This window comes from Dipodomys spectabilis, unplaced genomic scaffold (assembly GCF_019054845.1).
Source record: "Dipodomys spectabilis isolate Male_0828 unplaced genomic scaffold, ASM1905484v1 ptg000496l, whole genome shotgun sequence".
NCBI lineage: Eukaryota > Metazoa > Chordata > Mammalia > Rodentia > Heteromyidae > Dipodomys > Dipodomys spectabilis.
In genome coordinates, this window is record NW_024871173.1 from 154,368 (window position 1) to 180,647 (window position 26,280).

At 45.5% G+C, this 26,280-nt stretch overlaps 2 protein-coding genes across 2 annotated transcripts; both read left to right on the forward strand.

Moving 5' to 3' along the window:
- Positions 1 to 5,083: 5,083 nt before the first annotated feature.
- LOC122098942 (olfactory receptor 2T4-like) lies at positions 5,084 to 6,040 on the forward strand. The gene has a single exon (XM_042669503.1). The coding sequence runs from the start codon at positions 5,090 to 5,092 to the stop codon at positions 6,038 to 6,040; it is 951 nt and encodes a 316-aa protein (XP_042525437.1). The 5' UTR covers positions 5,084 to 5,089.
- A 7,808-nt stretch (positions 6,041 to 13,848) lies between these two features.
- Positions 13,849 to 14,805, forward strand: LOC122098943 (olfactory receptor 2T29-like). The gene has a single exon (XM_042669504.1). The coding sequence runs from the start codon at positions 13,849 to 13,851 to the stop codon at positions 14,803 to 14,805; it is 957 nt and encodes a 318-aa protein (XP_042525438.1).
- The last annotated feature ends 11,475 nt before the right edge of the window (positions 14,806 to 26,280 follow it).

Here is a 26,280-nt window from a genome sequence, read left to right on the forward strand (position 1 = left end):
TTAATTAAACCACTTAAGTAATGTGTGCTACTAAGAAGTTACACATACACACACAGAAAGTATTTTAAGAGATTGTTATACATTGGCCAACTTGCGTATTTCATGAGAGGAGGAAGGCGGGGAGAAGGCAGTCCTAATATTCCACGCATAGTCCATGAAGCGAGGGAACGGCAGGCTTTGGCTGGGAGGCGGGGAGGGAGGCTGATGTGTTCATCGCTGACTTGTTGAATGGCAACGCCTTTGTGCTCTTACTTAAACGTAACAAATGTATAATTTTTAAAAGTTTTATTTAAAACGTGCGATTTGATTCCTTATTGTGGTACAGCTTTCGAGTTTAACAGTAAGACGGGTAAAAGCTAGATGGGAGGGGGAATGGGCACCAACAAAGGAAGAACAGAATGAGCAGTGCCCTGACCCAGAAGCCCGGGGCAGACTCAGAACCTGCCTTATGGCAGTGTAACTCCACATCCTCCTCATCACCACCACCACCGCCGCTGCCGCCGCCGCCGTCATTAACAAGAAACAAAACCAGCACTCTCTGATAGAGATGCTGTTACCCTCTTCAGCTCCCTCACTACATTCCTAGTCATGTCCCCAAAGGAATTTATTATCAAAAACTTCCACCCGGCCTCTAACTCTCGGAGTAAACCCAGGGGTGACGTCACAGTCCAGCTCTTGCACATATAACCCGGACGCCATCCCTGAGTCTGTGTGGACAGGCTGGAGCAGATTTGCTGGAGAGGTGGCAGGCGGGAGACGATGCTGCAGGCAGAAGGTAATTGCTGTTGAGACTGGGCAGCAAGCTTCTGTGCATTGCTTGCTATTGACATGGTCTCCTTGCGTTTTCTCTTTCATCTACGTCTCCTGAGGAAAGAGAAACTGCTTCTCAAAGCTTTCGCAGAGCATTTGTGGTTTCTTTCAGCATATGGAGAACTAGGTTTTTATTTCTAATTATTTGTAAGCAGAATGCAATGTTTCCTTTTTATGTTCCTAGGTTTGTACATTAGATTTTCTGAGGCTAAAATTTTACTGGGGGAAAGTGACTGATACTGCTTAACATGGCAGATGCCATTGAAGGCTGCAATAGCTGCAGAAACACAGGCCCAATAATAAGTCTATATACAGTTGGTTTGCTTGGAGAAACAGACACACGCTAGACAAAGTGAAGAGGGGCTTTTGTGAGTGCTGCTCTCTTTGCTAACACAAATCCTGTGTGATGTCAGCCTACAACCAGCTTTGTACTGTGTGTAGCAGAAAATAAGATGACAGAGGGCTGCATTCTCCCGAGGCGAGTGCAGTATCATAGACCATCAGAACTATGCAGGAGAGTGCAGGATCATAGACCATCAGAACCAGGCTCAGGCTGTCGCTGCCGTTGTGGTTTTGCGTTACGCTCCCAGCACAGCTCATAACCCCATGTTAATCATGTGCTCAGCTACAGATCAGAAGTTCAGTCGGCAGGGCTGACAGAGACGGTTCAGAGCAGGAGGGATGGCGCCCCGTGTCTGCCTGGCACTCTGTCTGCACTGTCTTGTGTGGCTTGGTGACAATGCTTTTATTTGCCAAAATGTGGTAGTGATTTTTGCAACACATCTCTCGCCAGCCAGCTGTTGCCGCTGCCTCCACCGCTCCCACGGCGGCCAGCCGCTGCCGCTGCCTCCACCGCTCCCACGGCGGCCAGCCACTGCCCGTGTGCCCATAACCTCTGCTCCTTCTTCCCACTTGGTCCACAAATAGAGATGAACCAAGCAGCATGTTTGTATTTTTTTAGTCGGTCGTGGGGCCTGAACTCTGGGCCTGGGCGCTGTCCCTCAGCTCTTCAGCTCAAGGCTAGCGCTCTACCACTTGAGCCACAGTGCCACTTCCAGCTTTTTCTGCTTATGTGGTGCTGAGGAATTGAACCCAGGGCCTCATGCATGCAAGGCAAGCACTGTACCACTGAGCCACCTTCCCAGCCCATGTTTGTAGTTTTTTGAAAGCTTTACATTTTATAGAGGGTAGTGTCCATCTGCAGTGGGGATAGACGTTGGTAAAAGAAACCTATCTGCCTATCTGCTACTTACCCATGTGCTTCCATCCCCTCATGTCTGTATGTCTGACTATATTATCTGTATTATCATGTATCTGTCCATCACCTCCTGTCCGTCTATTTACCTAGTTGTCTAAAAATCATCTATCTGTCATCCATTTGCCTACCTATGTCCAACTTCTAAAATTTATCAGATTTTTTTGTGCCAGTCCTGGGGCTTGAACTTATGGCCTGGGCACTGTCCCTGAGCTCCTTTTGCACAAGGCTAGCGCTCTACCATTGGAGCCACAGCGCCACTTCCAGCTTTTTCTGTGTATGTGGTACTGAGGAATCGAACCCAGGGCTTCGTGCATGCTAGGCAAGCGCTCTACCACTGAGCCACATCCCCAGCCCAATTACTCAGATTTTTGAACCTTTAAAATAAAGCGGCAAGCCAAGCATTGGTGGCTCACGCCTGTCATCCTAGCTACTCAAGAGCTTAGATCTGAGGATCTTAGTTCAAAGCCAGCCCAGGCAGGAAAGTCCATGAGACTCTTATATCCAATAAACCACCAGAAGAGTGGCGCTGTGGCTCAAGTGGCAGAGTGCTCGCCTTGAGCTGAGGGCTCAGGGACAGCACCCAGGCCCAGAGTTCAAGCCCCACAACTGACAAATAAAATAAAATAAAGCAGCAGACACAGACACAAATGCCCTCAGCATCTCAGAACATGGGACTGTGAATGAGTTGATATCAGAATTAGTCTGGGAAATCATTATGAGTATCAGGTATTTTTGGCACATTGGTCTCTTGGTGTTCACACACCAGGGTGAGACCAAAAGAGACTATGCCTAGGAGAACGCAAAGCTCCATAACTCTGTGGATATGGTCATAGAAAATAGTGTTTATCAAAGCGAGCTCCAGGAATTGGAAGCAAGAGGCTTTTTCCTTGTTGCTGTTTTAATTTTCTTTTCCTTTTGTCTTTTTTGTTCTTTTATCTGTGTTTGGGAGGGTCAGTGGGGAAATGGAGGGACAAATGGTAAACAAAAGCAGCCGTGGTGCTCAGGAGACACTGTTGAAAATGAACTATACAACGTGGGGTGGGGTGGGGGGATGATGGGAGGGGGAAACCAAGAGAGAGCAAGGGAGGGTGACATTGCTTCAGAAGATATGTACTCTGTCTGACCTGCGTAACTGTAACTCTCCACACATCACCTCTGCCATAACAAAAAATGAATTAAAATGCTTTGGGTACTCAGGACTGTTTCTGAAGTATCCCCCTATTATTACCATTGCTAAAGTACTCTGTAAAAGAGAAGATACTATTTTCTTCCTGTGGAAATTTAATATTTACCATGACTAATTCCCAAGCCATGTCCAGAATCCAAAATTCTCTTTGGCCCTCTGCTAGTATTGGAAGCAGTGGAGAAGACAGAGGCGCTGGCTCAGCGCTGACTGCCCTGCACGAACCCATAGCTATCCCGGTAGCAGATGGGGTTATTTTACGAGACCCTTGGTCTCTCCGAGTTCAGAGCCACCGCCAGGGTTTTTATCTGGGTCTCCCACTGGGTCCATGCTGAGCCTCAGTGTGGTGCTTGCTTGTAGAGAGGAGGAAATGGGGAATAGATATTGGTGTTCAGGGAAAGAAAAGTCAAAATCATCTCCCGGGCTGACGGGTCTGGTGGAGATTTCCAGCGCGTCTTGCTCCTTTCTGGTGCTAGTGCTGGGTGCATCTGCGTGCGTCTCCTTCAACTTTGTCTTCACGGCATGCCAGCTGGGGTGCGACCGTAGGTCCTCTTCATGCTTGTCTTTAGTTTGTTTGTGTCCCTGCTGGGATTCTGCCTTCGTTTCTGCTTCGTGCTCAACGCTAACACTCAGTGCTTCTTTAAGAAAGGGAAAGGTCGCCGGGCGCTGGTGGCTCACGCCTGTAATCCTAGCTACTCAGGAGGCTGAGATCTGAGAATCGCGGTTCAAAGCCAGCCCGGGCAGGAGAGACCGTGAGACTCCTATCTCCAATAAACCGCCAGAAAACCGGAAGTGGCGCTGTAGCTCAAGTGGTAGAGCGCTCGCCTTGAGCTGAAGAGCTGAGGGACAGCGCCCAGGCCCAGAGTTCAAGCCCCACGTCCGACAAAAAAAAAAAGAAAGGGAAAGGCCAGTCTCTTGGTGGATTTCATCTAATTTGTATTTGTCTGTTCTTTATTTTCCTGCCTTGCTTTCCCAAACTACGTAAGTCTCCAAAAGCTACAAATCTAGTGATTTTGTTTCAGAGCCCCAGAGATACAGGAAAGGACGGCCCTCCCTGATTCGCCATCTTGTGATTCAGTGACTTAACACCATATACATCCATTTGCCTCTATGTGTATTCCACAGACACATGTCACTGTACTTCATTTACACTGCACAAATGTGTACTGAGGTCCTGCTCTATCACGTAGTTACATAACGTGGGGGAGATAGGAGAGCTGCCGGCAGCAGGACTGGCTCCCGTTCGCCTCAGGGGTTGTTAGTAGCACTGTTGAATGTGATGCTTGCTCCACCAACCACGGCATGGTGACAGGTCACTCACCAGTTGGAATGGATTTTTCCCTAATTTTGTTTCAATTATTTTCTAATTTTTTTTATATAGACAGCGGATGCCTTTGAGAATTTTTAAGACTCCTTTATATCCCTAAGCATACATCAAAACTGAAATTTTCCAAATGAAAGTCTGATTTCACAGTTTACCTAGTAAGTAACTACCATGACATCCATTCGCACAGTTCTAGTACTAGCAGATACAGAGTATTAATACCATTAGCAAAGTTCACCATCGTCGACTGCAGCCACTCTGCTAGGACTCACCACCATTGTGACTACAGATGTGAATAGATACTGTTTATATAAATTGTCACTTTGCAGGTGATTTATACACTTCAAGGCTACAGGCACATGGACTCCTCTAGCTGCCACGGTCTGGTTAATGCACATGCACACACGCACACGCACACACATAGAATGTTCTCAGAGCAGATGAGTTGGAGGACCGCATCGTGCCAACTCCAAAGCTCTCATGCCAATCTAGGTGAAACTAAATAAACATCTCCATGTGGACGGCCAACCACACCGCACCATCAGCCTTCATCCTGGTGGGCCTCTTCAGTCAGTCCAGACACCCGGCGCTGCTCTGTGTGGTCGTGTCTGTGGTCTTCCTGCTGGCCTTCTCTGGGAACACCGTCCTCATCGCCGTGATACGCTCCGACGTCCGCCTCCACACCCCCATGTACTTCTTCATCAGCCAGCTGTCCCTCATGGACCTGGCATACATCACTGTCACCGTCCCCAAGATGCTCGTGGACCAGATGACCGGTCTGAACACAATCTCAGTCTCCGGATGTGGGGTACAGATGTTCCTGTATTTGACACTTGTGGGTGCAGAGTTTTTCCTCCTGGCCGCCATGTCCTATGACCGCTATGCGGCCATCTGCCATCCGCTCCAGTACCCCGTCCTCCTGAGCCGCAAGGCCTGTCTGGTCCTGGCACTGGGCTGCTGGGTCCTGGGCTCTGTGGACGGCTTCATGCTCACCCCAGTCACCATGACCTTCCCGTTCTGCAAGTCCAGAGAGATCCACCACTTCTTCTGCGAGGTGCCCGCGGTCCTGAAGCTCTCCTGCTCAGACACCTCGCTCTACAAGACGCTCATGTACCTGTGCTGCGTCCTCATGCTGCTCATCCCTGTCACGGTCATCTCCACCTCCTATGCGCTGGTCCTCCTCACTGTGCACAGGATGAAGTCAGCAGAGGGCAGGAAGAAGGCCCTGGCCACCTGCTCTTCCCACATGACCGTGGTCCTTCTCTTCTACGGTGCTGCCATCTACACCTACATGCTCCCCGGCTCCTACCACACCCCTGAGAAGGACATGGTGGTGTCTGTCTTTTACACCATACTCACACCGGTGTTAAACCCTCTGATCTACAGTCTTCGGAACAGCAGTGTCACCAGGGCTCTGAAGAAAACATTCACAGTGAGACCGTTCTTTCAGGAAACAATGAAGTAGGGAATTTTAGTCTGAATGGCTTTCCTTCTCTTCAAAACCTGCTGTCTGTAGCTATATGCTAATAGTCCTCTGACTTCAAAGAATGGTTTCCTTGTGTTGCAAAGTTCTTTGATTTTAAACTCATTTTCCAAAACCCTTACCCAGTTGCATTGCATTAGTTTTATTTGCAGATGTTGATAAGTGTTTTCTAATTCTGTGAAAGAATACTTCTGTTTTAGAAAGTGTATGATGACATCGTAGGGGGGAATGGTGACAGCGTGTTAACTGGTAAAACATGAGCAACAGAGCGAAGGGTGAGAGTCATGATGATAGCTCTGTGTGTATGAAAGGAGATAGGAACTAATTCTGCTATTACTTTTCACATTATTATATTCAATTCGGGATTAATTACTAGTAAAGACTTTATTTTATTTATATATTTTTTTTTTGGTTGGTTGTGGGACTTGCACTCTGGGCCTGGGTACTGTCCCTCAGCTCTTCAGCTCAAGGCGAGCACTCTACCCCTTGAGCCACAGCACCACTTCCATAATAAAGACTTTAATACCAGACTATTCCTGCTTTGAGTTTTCACTTTGTGCCTGACAGACACCTTGGAAAGTCTGTTTCCACTCCAGTGTTGGTCCATGTTCATTCAGCACCACCTTTCCCTGTAGGCTACCTTCTTCTACCTTGCTCCCATAAAACGTGAAGAGAGGTTTGGGGGCATCAGTCAAGAGTGGAAGAGCACTTGCTCATGTAGAACAAAGCTCACGTTTCAGTTGTAGTTTTTGAGAGGAATGATGTTTTGTAATGTAATTGGCTGTTTTTAAATACTATTTAAGTATGAGAACTACCTGGAAAAAAACATTGATCAATAAATATTACTGTCCAGAAACACAGATTTCCACCTGGATTTACAGAGTACAAAAAAAGACGTTCCATTGTACTATTCTAAATAGCATCTTATATTTAGACTAAAAATGGTTACAGTCTTGGAGAAGGGTAAAGATGGATACAATCCTGACCCCTACCTGTATCTCTTCTGACACTGAGAAAACCAATAAAATGTCAATGTAATTGTCACTGCCTTACTGCCCCTACCACATACATGTCACAAAAGAATGTTTCAAAATCCACCAACCTTGCACTCTATGGATTTGCGAAACGATCCATGTGTCTACCGTTTCCAGAATGCAAGGAATTACCAAGCTATAGTTTACTCTGGTTCCATATGGACAGGCACAACAAAATTGAAATTTATCTTAGTGGGTGCCACCTGGCTGAAATCACACCAGGATCCTTCGATAGCTTGACGATTCAGACCGGAAGAATATTTTGAGGCTCTTCCGCACATACATTAACTCCTGAGATGACCTCTCAGGAGTGCAGGTTATACCCCCACGCCAGTGGGCCTCCCCTCCGGCGTCTGCTCCACACACGCGCTCTTCTGCATTGTAGTCAGGTGCTGCTCCAGGCAGAGGTCAATGAAGCTAATGCATGCATGTTTTGAATTCTGAGTCTACAGAGTATTAAAATAAAAGCAAATACAATTTTTGTGACTCATGCTGCTCACAGTTACTATTTTAACAAGGTACATTTTTTGGGGTCAGTCGTGGGGCCTGAACTCTGGGCACTGTCCCTCAGCTCTTCAGCTCAAGGCAAGTGCTCTACCACTGAGCCACCTTCCCAGCCCCAACAACATTTTTATATTTATTTGAAAAGCTATCAATAAAAATAATCTGAGAGGGACATAATTGCCTGTTTATTTAACAAAAGGAGTAGTGAGGGCTGGGAAGGTGGCTCAGTGGTAGAGCGCTTGCTTTGCAATGCATGAGGCCCTGGGCTCGACTCCTCAGCACCACATAAGCTGAAAAGCCGGAAGTGGCTCTGTGACTCACGTGGTAGAGGGCTAGCCTTGAGCTGAAGAGCTGAGGGACAGTGCCCAGGCCCAAAGTTCAGGCCCCATAACCGACCAAAAAAAAAAAAAAAGGAGTAGTGATGTTAATACTTTAAAAAGTCACGTGTACATTGAAGATGACCTTTCTGGGTTGGCAGAAGCGGCTTTGGAGGCCATGGCCATCATCAAGTACAGTTGTAATCCTCAATGCCCCTGCGTGAGAGTGGGGGTGGAAAGCGTGAGGGGTGGGAACCTGGTACAATTCATGCATACATGCTAATAAGAAGCAGATACACATGTGTATACGGAATATGTTTTGTAAAGTGATTACTGTACATTAGCCAATTCTTATATCTCATGGATAAGATTTTGTTGATGTCAGTGAGATTTGACACTGTTATTAAGGTTGGTTAAGACATAAGCAAAGAACACGAGAAGAAAGCCAGGCTTGTGGAAATGTCTATTCGCTTCCCTGGCTCTCTGGCCTGCATTCTTCTTCCACAGCCCCGAGGGGATTTACCAAAAACTTTCACCCAATCCTCTGCCACGCTGAGTGAAGTGGGTGATGTCACCTGCCTGTTTTTCTTACCCTGGGCGCCCAGACACACTCGGTTGGCCCATGGGGTCGAGGCCGGAGCACCACAGCCCTCAGAATCAGCCGGGGGACCGTGTACAGCACAGGGTAACGGCTGTTTGTGTCTTGTTGGTCTGCTTTGACACATCCTATTAGATCTTATAGCATTTCCTGTCTTCTCTACCATCTACTTTTCCCAAAGAAATTGAACTTTGTTCTGCAAACTTTCAAATAGTGTTTATTTACTGACAAGGTTAAGAACTAGGTTTTGACTTCCAATTATTATCAACAAGAGAATATGCATTTATTCTGGGGTTTTTTTTTTATGCTTGAGTGATGGTGAATTAGCCTTCCTGACTGAAATGTTGCAAAGGGAAAGTGACTGATTTTCTTTACATTGAGGTGACATTTTTTGTCAGTCGTGGGGCTTGAAGTCAGGGCCTGGGTGCTGCCCCTGAGCTCTCTTGCTCAAGGCTAGTGCTCTACCCTTTGAGGCACAGCTCCACTTCCCGTTTTCTGATGGTTCATTGGAAATAAGACCCTCACAAATGTTCCTATCTTGGCTGGTTTTGACCCTGGGTGCTCAGATCTCAGCCTCCTTCGTGGCTAGGGTGACAGGCGTGAGCCGCCGGGGCTGGTTGAGGTGAACTTGAGGGTTACAGTGATGCCAGCAGCAGACGTTTCGATCTGTCACACATGTTCTTGAGGCAATAGCAGTGTGTGGGCTCTGAACCCACGCTGTAGACAACGGGGAGATGGAGATTTCAAGAAAACAGAGGCAGTTTTGGTCTCTGCTTTTATCCCTTTGTGAGGCACAGCTCACATTTCAGGCGATTTATGCAGTCGTGGGCAGATCGCCTAGAAGCAGTGTTTGTAATCTGTAACCGCTTCTTGTGGGGCAGATGGACTGTGGCAGGCCATTGGAACGGTTCTGGGTGCGAGGTGAATTTATGGTTTGTTACTACGCAGGCCAGCACCGAAGACGCACAAGTCTTCCTGTTCCGCCTGCCGCCTGGCTGAGCTGTTAGTATGACTTTGTGACAGTGACTCTCCTTTACTGAGGTGTGGAGAGACTTTCCCAGCCCTTCCCGGTCTCCGCCCCCTCCTCCCCCCTTCCCCCCTGTACCCCCCGGACCCCCTCCTCCCCCCTTCCCCCCTGTACCCCCCTTTCCTCCTCCACCCCCCCCTGGCCCCCCTCTTCCCCCCTTCTCTCCCACCCCTCCCAGCTCCCCTCCCCACCCCCGCTGCTCTCCATTCACTCAGCACGTCTTCCACATCTGCTCTTCACACGTGCTGGTCACTGCCTGCTCCTCATCCCAGCTTTGTCCACACACACACCAATGTGATCAACAGAAGCATTTTCTAATTTTTTGGAAAGCTTAAATTTTTTAAAGAAGATGCTAGTCTCCTTCCCCTGGTCCACCCCTTACCTGTGTGCCAGTGTGTCCTCATGTCTGTGTGTCTGTCTGTATATCATTTGTGCATTCATGTATCTACTTATCTCATGCCCACCTGCCCATCTTCTAAACATAATCTACCCTCCATCATCGGTCTACCTCTACCCTCTGTAATATCTCAAGGTTTGGACCTCTCTAATAAGATATCAAATATGCTGCTGCATGGCGAAGCCGTCAGCATCTCAGAGTATGGGGCTGTTAATCAGCTGATATCAAAATTGAAGTTATTACAAAATTACAAAAGGTATTTGACACTGTATTTGTTTTGTTTTTTATTTTCCTGAACCACTTCTTCATTGTTACTACTGCTGGAATATTCCACAGAAAAAGGATATGTTGTTCTTTTTCTGCTGGGTAACGCTATGAAAAATTTAACATTTCTAATGTCCCCCACTGAAAAGTGAATAAAGTGTTTTTTCCCTTTATGAAAGAATGTGTAGGATTCTATTACAATTCAATTCCAAAGAGCCAAGTATTTGGGAGTCTATTGCTTTTCCTTGTTTTGTAGCTATCTAAAACCTCCGCAAGTGCGATCACCTCTCCTTCCAGGGGGCCGTCCGTGGGCAGCAGCACAGAGGAGGAAACGGTCGACTAGCGGCTCAGACACCTGCATTGTGCTCACTTTTCCACTCTGCTGCTCAGTGTGCATGAAATTGATTGTAGCAATTAACAAGCAGATGTTTGCAGAAATGACCAAACCCCTGACATTTAGTGCCAGTGGTAGAACCTTTGAGAGCAGGGGCATGGAGAGGCGTATGCTAGACGGCACACACACACACACACACACACACACACACACACACACACGGATATTCCACAAAGAGATATTTAATCAAGGTTAAGTGAAAAATGTTTTGTCCTTATAGTTACACATTCATATGAATATGTTTCCATAAATGGATATATTTTAGATGATTTACATAAATTTAGTTATAAAACACGTAGGGCAATTTTCATTTTCAAGTGAGATGTACATCTATTCACTTATAAACTTTGCCAATATTATTTTGAAAACCATTTGTCAAATGTACATATCCATACTAAGTCCAGAGAACTACAGCAGCTTATTTCATAACTCAGTTATCTTACAACCATCTCCAGCAGGCTTCTTCAAGATGCTCACTCTGATGTGAGGCTTAACTCTTATTTGATAAAATAATAGATTTCCTTTCTATTTTATTCCCAGATTTGTAGGCAGCACACCATGCCATATTTACCTACATCACGCTCTTCTTGTCCTTTCTCTCTCCCAAGTCCCAAATAAATTACCCTGGCTCATATGGGCTCATGTTTATTTGCATGTTTCTTTCTAGATTTACATTCTGCATATTCATGGTAGTCCTCTTCCTAGCTCTGCTGTAGTTAATTTAATATGATGATCACTAGGTCTAACATTTTCTTGCAAATTACAAAATTTCATTCTGTTTTTTTGTTTAAAACTAAACACACTTATGAATGGATAATTTATTCATTTATTCTTCTGTTGTTGGATACCTGGGCTCACGCCATATCGGATATTATTATACATTTTGCCATAATAAATTCAGGTGTGTGGGAATCTCTCTTCTGTGATGATTTGACTCCTTTCAGTAAATGGCCAGGAGTGGTACAGCAGGGCATGGTCCTGTGATGCTTTCATTCTCGTGTTTTCAAGAACCTCTTGACTGATTTCTACAGTGGCTGCACTGCCTGAGACTCCCTCTTCCCTCACAGTCTCACCTGAGTTTGCTCCTGTTTGTTTCCTGGGTGATAGTCGCTCCGACTCAGCAAGGCTTTTGTGTGTGTATCCCAGTACTGGGTTGAAGCTCAGTGCTGAGTACTATCCCTAGCTTATTCCTTCAGCATAGCACTCTATCACTTGAATAGAAGTTCCATTTCCAGCTTTTTGCGGTTAATTAGAGGTAAGAGTCTCATGGACTTTCCTGCCCATGCTGGCTTTGAACCTGGATTCTCAACTCTCATCCTCCTGTGTAGCTAGTGAGGCATGGAGCCTGGCACACTCAGTGACTTTTGATTTCTATTTTCTTAGCAACTAAACAGGTTGAAGATTTTTCTCATACTTACTTCTTTCAAAAACTATTCAGTGTCTTTTCAGTGTTTTTCAGTGTATTTGTCTGCATATTTGTTCCATTCTTTGCTCTTGTGGTGCAGACTTTTGAATGGTCGGGCATTTGACTATCTCTGGATTTAGTTATTAAAGACTCAGAGGCTTTTGGAAGAGTCATTTTGCCTGCTTTATAAATTTCTTGTGTCTGCTTTGTGATTTGTCTGTCCACAGAGATGGTTTCAAATGCAGATGTGGGGAAATGAATGTGTGGTGGGAACCTTCTCTTGGTGCCAGGATCCCAATCACCACTCCAGGGAGACAACTAGTCAGCAATAATAAAGCCATACTCAGAAGCACATCAGTTCCTTTTCATTCGGAAGGGTATTAACCTTGGGTCTGGGACTTTTAGGACAGTACAGTACCATTTTGCCTGATTCCTCGGGCCGTTCTACTTTTAAAGTAGAAGATAGATATTCGCATCCCTCAGGTTTCTGACTGCCAAGTAGCGAGATTCCAGGAAAGAAGGACTCAGATATTTACAGGAGGAGCTTAACGTTTAAAATGTATTAAGGTTAGTAATTGATTAATTAAAAGAAGGAATGGACAAAGGTATAGGTGTGAGATAAAAGGTCCGTGGGATAAAGATATAGGAAATCATTTTAAATGGTGGGAGAGAACATGATAAAAAATAAGTATAGTGAAAGAACAAAATAGTCAAAAATAGCAACAATCCAGCTGGGCCCAAGTGGCTCACGCCTGTCATCCTAGCTACTCAGGAGGCTGAGATCCGAGGATCACAGTTCAAAGCCGGCCTAGGAGGGAAAGTCCATGAGACTCTTATCTCCAATAAACCACCAGAAAACTACTAGTGGTGCTGTAGCTCAAGCGATAGAGTGCTCACCTTGAGCTGAAGAGCTGAGGGACAGCGCCCAGGCCCAGAGTGCAAGCCCCACGACCAACAACAACAACAACAAAAAGTAACTACCATCCCACCACAGTGATAATCCTGCCGATTAGTACCTCCTTCTTACGAAGAGAACAAACTGGACTCCTCTCTCCCCGGGCTTTCTCTTGCTTTACTTTGTGTGGGGGCAGCTTTCATGTACAATCCACGTGCCTTCCAAGGGAATTCGGATCTGCTGTAAGATGCCATGCCCTGCCTTCCCTGCTTTTGTTTATGCAAGTGCAGGCTTCCTCCACCAGCTCAATCCTGGACACAAGCCTCCCCCTGGTGTCCAACTGGCACCAAAACTCCACTGTCTGTGCAGGTTTGGCGTGGACAATTCCCAAGCGGCCCCTGCTATCCCCCAAATTCTCAGTCTCTGGTAGCACACCACGCAGTCAAACCCAAGGCATCAGCAGTGGCTGGGAAAGTCACAGGCTTCTCAGATTTGCGGCTGCTCTAGCTTTGCGCAACATCTACCTGTGCACCCAGATTGCCTTCACAGACTGTTGGTGTGTCGCCCTTAAACATAGTTCAGAGTCATTTTCCACGTAGAGCTTCTTGCAGGGTCCCCTGAAGGAAGTGCTTGGGACTGTGGTTTCTTGCCAAGTGGGGAAGGTACACAGAGGCTTGGAGATACGAAATACTTAAAATGGAGGTCATCCACTCGCCAGTGACAGGTTTGATGGAGGATTCTCTCACTTGGTTTTGCCTGGTGTGCTATACCATGGTTTTTAAAGCTTGAAAGGCCAATAAACATTCCCAGTTCTTCAGAGGTTTCTACGTTCCCCTGTTGGTGCCTTTCCATAGTGCTTGACCCTCCCTGAGCCAAAAGCATGGGGATTTCGTTTTGGAGGCCCATACACACAGTATGCTCATGTCCAAGCTGTCTTGGTGGCCTAGGTGAACACATGGACGTCACCAGGTGGATGGCCAACCGCACCGCACCGTCAGCCTTCATCCTGGTGGGCCTCTTCAGTCAGTCCAGACACCCGGCTCTGCTCTGTGTGGTCGTGTCTGTGGTCTTCCTGCTGGCCTTCTCTGGGAACACCGTCCTCATCGCCGTGATACGCTCTGACGTCCGCCTCCACACCCCCTTGTACTTCTTCATCAGCCAGCTGTCCCTCATGGACCTGGCATACATCACTGTCACCGTCCCCAAGATGCTCGTGGACCAGATGACCGGTCTGAACACAATCTCAGTCTCCGGATGTGGGGTACAGATGTTCCTGTATTTGACACTAGGAGGTGCAGAGTTTTTCCTCCTGGCCGCCATGTCCTATGACCGCTATGCGGCCATCTGCCATCCGCTCCAGTACCCCGTCCTCCTGAGCCGCAAGGCCTGTCTGGTCCTGGCACTGGGCTGCTGGGTCCTGGGCTCTGTGGACGGCTTCATGCTCACCCCAGTCACCATGACCTTCCCGTTCTGCAAGTCCAGAGAGATCCACCACTTCTTCTGTGAGGTGCCCGCGGTCCTGAAGCTCTCCTGCTCAGACACCTCGCTCTACAAGACGCTCATGTACCTGTGCTGCGTCCTCATGCTGCTCATCCCTGTCACGGTCATCTCCACCTCCTATGCGCTGGTCCTCCTCACCGTGCACAGGATGAAGTCAGCAGAGGGCAGGAAGAAGGCCCTGGCCACCTGCTCTTCCCACATGACCGTGGTCCTTCTCTTCTACGGTGCTGCCATCTACACCTACATGCTCCCCGGCTCCTACCACACCCCTGAGAAGGACATGGTGGTGTCTGTCTTTTACACCATACTCACACCGGTGTTAAACCCTCTGATCTACAGTCTTCGGAACAGCAGTGTCACCAGGGCTCTGAAGAAAACATTCACAGTGAGACCTTCTTTCAGGAAACAATGAAGTAGGGAATTTTAGTCTGAATGGCTTCCTTTCCTTCTCTCCGCCATCTTCTGTTCACGGTCTTATGCTATTGTTTCTCCTCTGGCTTTCCAGGAATTGCTTCATTGTACTGCAAAGTTCTTCCATTCCAAACTCCTTTCCCTTTTCAAAATCCTCACACAATTGCATCGTAGTGATACTATAGCTTCTGGTTACAATAAGTGCTCTCTGATACTTTCTCATCTCTTCTGACTAGAAAACCCATAATCAGATATTTGAAGAAAACAATAATGAGGTGGTCAACTGATAAGAAAGTATTCCGAGTGATAGAGCAAAAAGAGTAGGAGTGTTAACAGTGGGTGAATCTTCATGAAGGATTATGGGCATTAATTCTACTCTTTACTTTGATGCTAAGTTCCTATGAAATTGAAACTACACAGAAATAAAGAGCTCAATATCAGGTTTTGTTGTGCTGTCTGCTTTTAGCATGCTAGTAGTATGACATAGACCCCTTGGGTACTGCTCACTCCACTGTGCCAGACTGTGACTGAGACACTCAGTTGCTGGCCTGTGCTCATTCAAGGCTAACTTTTTCTGAAGAGTCCAACCGGGAAGGCAGCTAAAATCCCCTTTATCCTGTAATCGCATGAGCATGCAAAACCATATGAGAGAATGTAAGAAAATAGTAACCCTGGGTGAATGGATAAAGTAGTAAGATTTGTCTACATGAGGTGCCAACATCTGAACAAAATATGAAGTACAGTAGCCTTGTACAATTGAACAGATGATTAAGAATCACATATATTTAACCATTTCTTTGTTCAACACATATCTTCTACTATATTATAGCAAAACTCATATACAGAAGACTGAAATCTGAATAAAACAAGTTCTCACACCAAAATAATTTGAACTGTAGGTGTAGTTGAATACGTAGGATAATGTGATAAAACACACATGATGCCAAACACTGGTGCTCACACCTGACAGCGAGTTTGTGCATTCCTTTAATCTATAAAAGATTTTTAACAGTATGTCCATTTTTACAAGGTTAAATTTATAAACTATGAGCATGGGAGACCTTTCCATCTTCAAAGTCTTCTTCACCTTCCCTCTTTGAGCCACAGCACCACTTCTGGTTTTCTGGTGATTAATTGGAAATAAAAATCTCAAAGACTTTCCTGCTCAGGCTGTCTTTGAACCACAATCCTCATGTATCAGTCTCCTGAGTAGCTAGGATTACAGGCATGAGCCACAGGTGCCTGGCTCCTGCCTAGGAATTTCAGAAGAGTAGGAAAAGTTGAATATTCTTATCTCATTCCTGACTTTAGAAGAAAGGATTTCAGTCTTTCCCGTTTTGTATGATACTGACTATAGATGTGTCATATATAGCCTTTATTGCATTTATTCTATTCCTAGATTCCTTAGAGATTTTTTCATAATAGAAATTTTTTCTTTTAATTTTATTGTAAAGGTATTGTACAGAGGAGTTACAGTTACCTAAGACAATGAGTACATTTCTTGTCAAACAGTGTTTTACCCTCTCATTTTTCTCCTACTTTCTCTCCCTCCTCCCATCTACCCCCACCCCACACCAAAGTTCATTTCCAACATAGTATCTTATGAGTGCTGCTGTTGCATTGGTTCACCTTTGTCCTTTATCTCACCATTTTGTTATCCCCTTCCCCAAATCAGATAAACCTATATACAAGACACAGGGTACCAAAATCAAAAACAGTAACAACAGGAGTTAAGCCAAAGGAAAAACTTTAAAATATGAAAGAAAAAAATGACTTCACAGAGTACATTAAAAAACAACAACCAAAAAACCCCAACGAAACAAAACCCCTTCTTTCTATATCTCAGAGTTCATTTCGATTAACATCATTTTATGTGGTCATATGTACATAGCTATTGAACTATGTGATCCTCTGCTAGGACTATCCTAGACATATATTAATTATTACAAATAAGGGAAACCATGGAGCCTATGTTTCTTTGGATCTGGCTTACTTCACTTAATATGATTTTTCCAAGTCTTTCCATTTCCTTACAAATGGGCGATGTCATTCTTCCTGAAAGAAGCATAGAATTCCATTGTGTATATAAACCACATTTCCTTACTCCATTCATCCACTGCAGGGCATCTAGTTGGGTTCCATATCTTAGCTATGGTAAATAATACTGCAGTGAACATGGTTGTGCTGGTAGCTTTAATGTAGCCTTGTTTGTATTCATTCGGGTAAATGCCCAGGAGTGGGATTGCTGGGTCATAGGGAAGGTCTATGTTTAGTCTTTTGAGGAACCTCCACACTGCTTTCCAGAGTGGCTGAACCAGTTTACATTCCCACCAACAGTGTAGTAGTTGCCTTTTGGCCACATCCCCACCAGCACCTGTTATTTGTTTTCTTGTTGATGGCCATTCTAACTGGGGTGAGGTGGAATCTCAATGTGGTTTTGATTTGCATTTCTTTTGGGGGGTGGGGGGGAGGGGCCCTCCGGTCCTGTGGCCTGAACTCTGGGCCTGGGCGCTGTCCCTCAGCTCTTCAGCTCAAGGCTAGCACTCTACCACTTGAGCCACAGCGCCACTTCCAGCTTTTTTCTTTTTGCTTATGTGGTGCTGAGGAATCAAACCCAGGGCCTCAAGCATGCAAGGCAAGTGCTCTACCACTGAGCCACCTTCCCAGCCCTTGATTTGCATTTCTTTTATGGCCAGCAATGCGGATTCCTTCATGTGTCTCGTGGCCATTCTTACTTCCTTTACAGAGAAGTCTCCTTTGAATTCTTTAGCCCACTTATTAATGGGGTGGTTGTTTCTTTGAAGATTTGTTATTGGGGGGGTTAGTTTTTTGAGCTGTAGGTATATTTTTGATATGAGGCCCTTATCTGTTCATTACCAACAAAATATTTGAAATCCACACCTTTTCCTGACTTTCCCTTTATTTCCCCTTGAACGCTTACTCTTTATATTGATGCACTGACATCGAAATAGATATTTTTTTAATTCAGTATGTCTGAAGTCTAACCATAAACTTCTCCCCTAATATTTTCTTGATGGAAATAAAAAGAGGCTTCTCCATCTGAGTACACAACACTTCTTTTTAATCCGTTGCTTAGACATGGTCTTATCTGCCTCCTTTTGTGATTTTCCCCTCTGCACGTGCCTCTGTGCTGGCCTCTGACTTCCATGGAGCCCTTCCCCTGCCTTGTTCGTGATTTCTGCACTGTCTCTAGCCGGACCCACCTCTCCCACACCACTGGTTCTCCATTCAGCAACCGGATAGACACTTCTGTGCCCAAGACGCCGGAGAGCACAGCAGCCTCCAGGTCTACCTCCACAGTTCCAAACAGACCCCAGAGGACCTGAGCTCCAACCCCCCTTACAATTCTGTCCCACTCACCCCATTTCCCTTTCCCTCTGCTATCCATATGGCCGCCAGGGAACAAGGCACTGTTCTGCTGGGGTGTCTACTGGAAACCCTTCTCCCTGTTGCCCACAGCTTATTTCCTTTCCTCCACCTCACAGCCAGCTGCTGGGTGAGGATCCACAGCACTGCTCCCCCACAAAACACCAGGGCTCCCTTCCCTCCACCTCCTACACATGCCCAGAGACTCGCCTTCCCCTTGAAGATGTGTTGGCTTCGATGTGCATAGGGTTTTCTTATTTTTACTAAATTACGTGTTCATTTATTTGCCTTTAGGTGACACTATGTAAGCACTGTAATGAGAGGGATATTTGACTATTGATAAAGATATGTTTTTCAACAACTTGTTTTATCTGGTTATCACTGAAGACATATTATTGAGTGAATTTTATCCTCTGCAAATAAGGACAATTTATTTCTTACTTCCCCGTTTGGATCCCTCTGATTTCTTTTGTCTTATTACATTCTCCAAAGATGGTTGGAAAAAATGTCTTCTAGAAGTTTTTCGTGGCTGGTGTGGCTCTCTTCACCTGGACTGTGGCAGAACTGCTCTCTACAATTGGAGTGTCCTCCCCGCCCCCTCCAAATTACGATATGCCCCTCTCTAATTCTATATTGGATTTTTTCCTAGCCATATTACTATCATTTCTTTCCTTTCCCACATATCCTGAGAGCTGCTGTATAATTATCAAACTCTGTTTTCTAAGGAATGATTTAAGGACAGGCCAAGGGATTCATACCTATAATCCTGGCTTTTTAAGAGTCTGAGATCTGAGGACTGCAATTCAAACCAACCAAGGCAGGAGAGTCTGTGAGATTTTCATCTCCAATTAACCATCAAAGGCTGGAAGTGTAGGAGTGCTCAAGTGGTGGAGTCCTAGCCTAGAGCAAAGAACTTCAGAGAGAGAGCCCAAGCCCTGAGTTCAAATCCCAATACTAGCACAAAAAAGAATAATTTTAGAACGATAATTAGAAGTCAACACCCAACTTTGGAGTCTAGATTTTCCTAAGTTGTAGATGTCTAGTGTTCCATCTGTATTTCAAGAAGACTGGATGATGTACTCAGATAACAAATCGTACAACTCATCTCCTCTTTCCATTCCCTCTCTCTTCAATCAGGTGACAGATTCATCACAAAAACATTGGCTTCATAGACCAGTTTCCTCACCAAACTGGAAAGGTCCAGACTCAGAGAAATGAGGAAGGGAGGGCTATGTAGAGTTTGTTCATAGTGGGAATAATATTGCCCTACTAGCCCTCAAAAGTGACAGAACAATCCTAGAGTAATGATTCCAATTCAAGACATTGGGATTTATTAAACTTGTCTGCTCTCCTCTCATCAACATCTAGATATGACTGCTGTTTGCTTCTGGGAACTTCTGTGGATCTATGGAGGGAAAGGTAAAAGTGATCCGTGAATGCACAGAATATGTACCCAAAATCTATAAATCGTACCCATTAACCAGTTTACAACATTCTCTGTGACTAATCTACTCAGTAGCACCCATACAATCATTTTGATGAAGTTCCTAGTCAATTGAATCAAATTAATTAGTCTGCTTTTTTCTGATAATTGCCTTTCTGATTCCAGGGACTCTTCCTATTCATTCATTCATTTTTTTTCTTCTCTTGGTCTTTTAATTTCATGCCTTGTCATGTCATTGTTTGTCTTTATAGACCCATTAAAAATAAAGCCACAGGGCTTGAGGTGTCCCAGTGACAGAGCTCTTTTTCTTTTTTTGCATGTGTGAGGGACTGGGTTCAGCACACACACACATACACCACAGGAAAACAAGAAAACCTTAAATATGTGTCCACAGTCCAGTGAATCAGCAATTTCAAACATTTGTTTGATATTCTTCCACTTTTCTGAACCAAAATATGTGTCTATGGAGGTTGACATCTCGAATCCAAAACTGAAAAAAAATATATAAATCAAGATCACCTTGATGTTCCATAATTTAATAAACTGTCCATTGTTCCATGTACCCATAATAGTCTTTCCATGTAGGATATTGAGTTCTTTTTCTCCAATTATGAAATTATTTAAAAAAAGATATCAAGGTACCTTTGCTTTGTTTTCAGGAGATCTAAAGACAAGTGTAATCCTGGCTAGGTTGAATTGGACTGGTTGTGCCTCAAATGCTTTTTCTGGCCACTAACAACTCTTGGATACAGGAGTGGCAGGCAAATGATGTATAAGTGTTTCTGTCTTGAACAACAGTGGATTGAGTGTCTGTATTTTACTGGCATGAAATCGTCCTTGTGATGTCCGGGGCAGATTTTCGTAGTCTTCATTTTCTACCTGACCCTGTGGGAGCCTGGAGAGTCTGAGGACGCACTCTCTCTAGATGCCGTGTGTCTGTGCTAATCACACCAGAGGCTTCGAGAGACTCCCGGCACGCGAGGGTACCAATGGGACGCTGATGCCTATCCCGTAGGACGCTTGGCTGACTGATGAGCCTAGACCACCACGGAGGCTCCTTCCCATTTATCCTCCGGAGACCTACGAGAACCTGTAAACCCCTGGGCAAATACGGTAGTCCCTTGAGTAGAGGCATGAGCCGTGCTTAGAGAGGTGCCTTCACGCCCTTCCTTGTCAGAGATCAGCCTGACTGCAGCAGCCCTCACAAAGAGAAGAGAAGACAGTGCATGATGCACTGTGATCTTAGATCTCTAGACCTGCGCCTTCTGCAGTCTCCATTTTCAGCGCTACCTAGCACCATGCAAATGGTGAGTCAAGTCTGCATTTAGAAGCTAATCTCTCAGATCTGCACTTCTTAGTTTACTAAATAAAGAAGTCAGGCTGAAGGTAGAGCTTTTGCCTAGCATGTCCAGGGCCCTGGGCTCAATCTCTAGCATTTAAAAAAAATCTCAAAGGTATAGAAAAGAATAACCTCTTCCTTGATCTTGAAGTTTGCAGAATATCACACATCATCGCAGCTCATCTTTTTAACTATCACCATGCAATAACTTTATCAGCGCAAAAGTCTTTTAACAGGATTAAGTACATGAGTTCTGAGCAGTTATAAAGAAAAATGAAGTCATGTCGTTTGCAGAAAAATAGATGGAACTGGAAGAGCATTGTGTAGAGGAAGATGAGCTGGGGCCCAAAAGACAAATATGGTGTGTGTCACATGTATAAGCTAGACCTAAGACATATCTGTTCATGGATACATGTGGATATACATATATACCTGTTGTTTATATATAGCATCACTCTATGATTATTTAGGGAGATAAGGGGAAGAGAAGAGGAATAAAAATGGTTCCGAGTGAATAATTTATATTGCAACTATGTGTGAAGTTGGCATCAGAATCTCAATGGAGCTGTTGATCAGTAGAGGATGGGGAAGAAAAGAGCAATGGAGAGGATTATTCACAACATGTAGTATATCCATGTCTGAAATACCTGCTGGACTTTCTTGATGTAATTAATACATACCAAAAACATGAAGGGTTGGGGGATACAAGCTGGAAGGGGCAGTGCTAGTGAGGAGAGTATATGAGCGCAGACACGGTCCATGTGCCCTGTTTCATGTATGAAAATAGAGCGTTGAAATTGTTTCAAGAAGGGAGGGGCAGGCAGAGGAGGCTGAGGGAGGCCGCCAGGTTGGTTGGACAAACGCATGAAACTGTTGCAAGGAGCCCTCCCTGTACAACTGGTGTGTGACTGTTTTAAAGTGCTGAGACTGCATAGGAAACATGAAATAATTTTAAGTGGAAACTGGATTTTGTTGGGAAATGAAAACAACAGCAGCAAAAATAAGTCTGACCTTTTTCAGGGAGAAATGCAAAAATTAGATCTAAGATATGAGTTTCATTTTGATTTAAAAAAGAACAAACTCAGAGCATCCACGGAAGAGGTATCACCAGCCTCTTGTGAGCGAAAAGGAGACTCAATTCACTGGTGCATGGATGGGCCGGGCCTGCTCCCTGCACTGAATGTGTCTCTAACCACCTGTAGTAGCCATGGTTTTTGTGTTCCCACTGCTCTAATCTTCAAGACCGTAAGCTAATTTCACCTAAAACTGAAAGTGAACTAAATTTTAATTGCTCATTTACAATTTCTGAAAAGCAACATACCTAATCTAATGGAAAATGTATTCATCGTTGATTGTATAGGCATTGCTGATCAACAGCAGCTTTCTGGCTGTTTGATAAGTCTGCACCCACAGGAAGAAATAAAAGTAGTTGCGCGATGTACTTTCTTCACACGCACTCTCAAATACACAAGGTAGCCCAGGCTTCACAAACACCCATCCTCCTCACAGGTGCGCTGCGCTGCCCTCTCCAATTCTGCACAACACTGTGGGTGAAAAACTCCCTCTCCCACCACCACCCCCATGGGGAGATCTCCTCTCCAGCCCAGCGCTGTGCTGCTTAGCAGGATTTCCCACCCTGAGTCATGAAGAAGAGCTTCCCCAAGGTAAGGAAGATGCAACCTGCCACACCAGTGAGCTGACATGTCCCCCTGTCACTGAGCTGAGCTCTTACTCAGAGTCCAGCTATAAAAGCAAAAGGCCTGGTGTTACTGGGTGCCAGTGCCTCACGCCCGTAATCCTAGCTAGTCAGGAGACTGAGATCTGAGGATCGCAGTTAAAAAAAAATAGGTATTGCTCAGGCATTACCCGGAGAGGATGTTGGGAGAGTGCTAACAACCCCACATAAAACACAGGAAAACCTATGTAGGCGAGAAACAAAGGACTCTCTTCTTAATTTGTTTTGTCTCTTTCTTACGACTGTATTCTTTACCTTATATATGGTGTATTCACGTGCACATCTGTGGGAGGCTGCAGGGAGGGCACAGAATCCAAGGAGAAAGGGTGAAAAAGCAAAGCCCCAAAGCACACTAGACCTTGATGAAAGTGAACTGCACAATTTCTGGGTGGAGATGGGAGGGAGAGATGGGAGGGAGCGAGTCAACAGACTGCACTGTAGAAAAGGGAAGGCACTTAATACCTGACCTATGTAAAGGTAACCCCACTGTATCACTGCTAAGACAACAACAAAGTAAACTAGGAAAGAAGAAAGCTAGTTAGGTTGACTATATCAACACTTAGAACAGCTGTAGGAATATTTCTGAAGGGGCACAGAGACCTGCAGATTCTGGGTCGGCCCAGTGGAGAAGGCCTCTGGGTAGCCAGGCTACAGGCATGAGCCACCAACTCCGGGATGAGCCACCAACTCCGGACATGAGCCACCAACTCCGAACCAGAGACATTTTTTTCTCTAAAATTTCTGTCTTACTCTCTTGTTTTAATTTTCCCATCCTTTCCTTACATATACATGGGAAGCTTTTATATTTACCAAGTTTTTATGTACTTTATACGTTTTTATTTTAGATTTTAAAAATATTCTCAAAAGACATCTGTAAAATAAATATGGTGCATATATTTACTACAGTTTTTTTTTTAATTGTGAAAATACCCTACAAAGGGATTGCAATTACATGGGCAAGGTAATGAATACATTTCTTATCAAGCATTGTTGCCTCCTCCTTTGTTTCCCCTTCCTATCCCTTCACATCCCTCCCCACCAAAGTTGTAAAGTTCATTTTTCAACATAACGTCTTGTATATCTCATTGTTGCAATGGGTCCACTTGTATCCCTATTTGAACAATTTGTTTTTTCCCTTCCCCTCCCCAAATTATACCAACATCAAATACAGTGAAAACAGGGACTATACTGTAGGGGAGGGACATACAAAGCAACAAAGAAATCATCTTATAAATATGTTGGAAACAATCGCAAGAAAGTAAAACCATTTGAGTCCTTATCTTGGGGCTCATTTCACCTAACATCAACTTATCTGACCTTTTCTGCTTGACTCAGACATATACTAGTAATTGCAAATAAGGGAAATCATGGGACCTGTGTTTCTTTGGGCCTGGCTTACTTCACTTAATATAATTTTTTCCAAGTTTTTCCATTTCCTAACAAATGGGGCAATGTCATTCTTTCTGATGGAGGCATAGAAGTCCATTGTGTATATATACCACATTTTCTTGATCCATTCATCTACTGAGGGGCATCTGGGTTGGTTCCATATTTTAGCTATGGTAAGTAACGCTGCAATAAACATAATTGTGCTGGTAGCTTTAGTATGGTCTTGTTTGTGATCATTCAGGTAAATGCCCAAAAGTGGGGTTGCTGGTCATAGGGGGTGTTTACTACAGTTTTAGAGGAGATAACTATATGTAATGTAATGTAATATGTAATGTAAATGAGCTCTCAAAAATCTTGTAATTGTGTTATCTTAGGTAAGAGAAATTTGGCACTGTAGCCCAAATAGTTTTTTTGTTTTTGTTTTTCCAGTCCTGGGGCTGTCCCTGAGCTTCTTTTGCTCAAGGATAGCACTCTACCACTGGAGCCACAGCGCCACTTCTGGCTTTTTCTGTGTATGTGGTATTGAAGAATCAAATCCAGGCCTCATGCATGCTAGGTAAGCACTCTATCACTGAGCCACATGCCCAGCCCAAGTAGTTTTAAACCAATCTTACCTTGTTTGGGATGTGATGCATTTTAGGACTTGGAATTTGATAAACGTTTCTGCACATAGATGTCAGTCATTGTATTGAAGGCTGGTTGATATCTTGGCTATTGTAAACAGTGCTGCTTTAAACCTGGGTGTTCAGGTATCTCTCTTTGTACTGATTTCTGTTCCTTCGTGTATATATAGCAGTATTATAAGATAGCTCTATTGTCTGCTTTTTTAGGAACCTACGTATTTCTTTCCAGTAGTAGTTGAACTGACATTCCCACCCACAGTGTCAGCGTTTGTCATACCTGTCATTATTCCTTATCATTTGTTCTTGTGACAATTCACTGACTAAGCTGAGAGGAAATGCCAGTGTCGTTTTGATTTGCATTTTTCATGGCTAAAGAGGGCTACAGATGTCATGTATTTATTATTTGTACTTCTTTTGAAAAATGTCCGTGTGGTTCATTTGCCTCTTCGTTCCTTGGATTATCCATCCCTTTGGTATTCCATGTGTGGGCTTTTTATGTGTTCTAGATACCCTGGGGCAGCGGGGGGGGGGGAGGGGGGTTCGGGCTCTGTGCCCACAGGCCCTGAGCTGCAGGTCGCGACTCGCAGGGAGGACGCAGGGCTGGCTGTGCCCCTCCGTCCTGCCTTTGGAGCTGTCCCATCGCGAGCCCCTCAGCCAGCCCACAGCTTCCGGGCAGGTCACGGACAAGGTGCTGTGTGTGCAGCCACCCTAAGACAACAGGACTCGCTCTCGAGGGGCAGCTGGGCCACCAGTCCGCACACTGTGTCCTCCTCATTCCCAGTTGCCTATGCATCTCTGCGGGCCCCATGCTACCCTCTCCCGCTCCGTCACCTCCCTCAAGGCTGACACCATGAGGAGTCCCAGGATTCCCAGCCAATGGTCATCCTTGATTTGCAGAGTAACTTAGGTGCAAACCCTGCAGCCTGTGGCTGGCAGGCAGTTCCTAGAACCACTGCACCCCTCCCGGTCTGGGGCTCTGCTTCCCTTAGGATCCTCAGGAAACAGGGCTGAGTCCAGCCAGGAAGGCTAGCGCACCAAGCACTGTGCCCCATGCCCCGTGCCCGTCACAGCCCCAGCTGCTGTTGACTCTTCTGTGGCCCCACGTGGGCCCCTGGCCCTCCCAGCACCACCACCAGGAACATGTGCTGCCCAACGGGGTGCTCTGGGGGCCCGGGACCCCTGAGTGATAGCTGTCAGGTTTGGATTTCCCAGCACAGGTCAACCTCCAACCACCCCTGATGACCGCCCAGCCAGCAGCCCAGCCGCGGCGCGGGGGGCTTGGGCTCAGGTCCCTCAGCGCAGCCTCTGCTTCCCCTCCTCCCAGACCTGCTGGCCAGGAGCTAACACTGATCTGGAGGGGCTGTTTCCAGACCCCCGAGGTATCTCAGCCTCAGATCCCACAGCCGGGAGTCAGTTCCTGAAACCACAGTGCCAGAAGGTCACTATGGCAGAGCCACCACCCCACCCCCACCCCCGACCAAGGGCGGAAGACGCGTGAGGGGCTTCGGCCTCCCTCCTCTCTGACATGTTCTGAGAGCGGGCGCAGAGCTGTAAGCCCT

Bases quoted from the DNA above. Each gene is read 5' to 3' on its own strand.
- LOC122098942 (XM_042669503.1), top strand. From the start codon at position 5,090: ATGTGGACGGCCAACCACACCGCACCATCAGCCTTCATCCTGGTGGGC.
- LOC122098943 (XM_042669504.1), top strand. From the start codon at position 13,849: ATGGACGTCACCAGGTGGATGGCCAACCGCACCGCACCGTCAGCCTTC.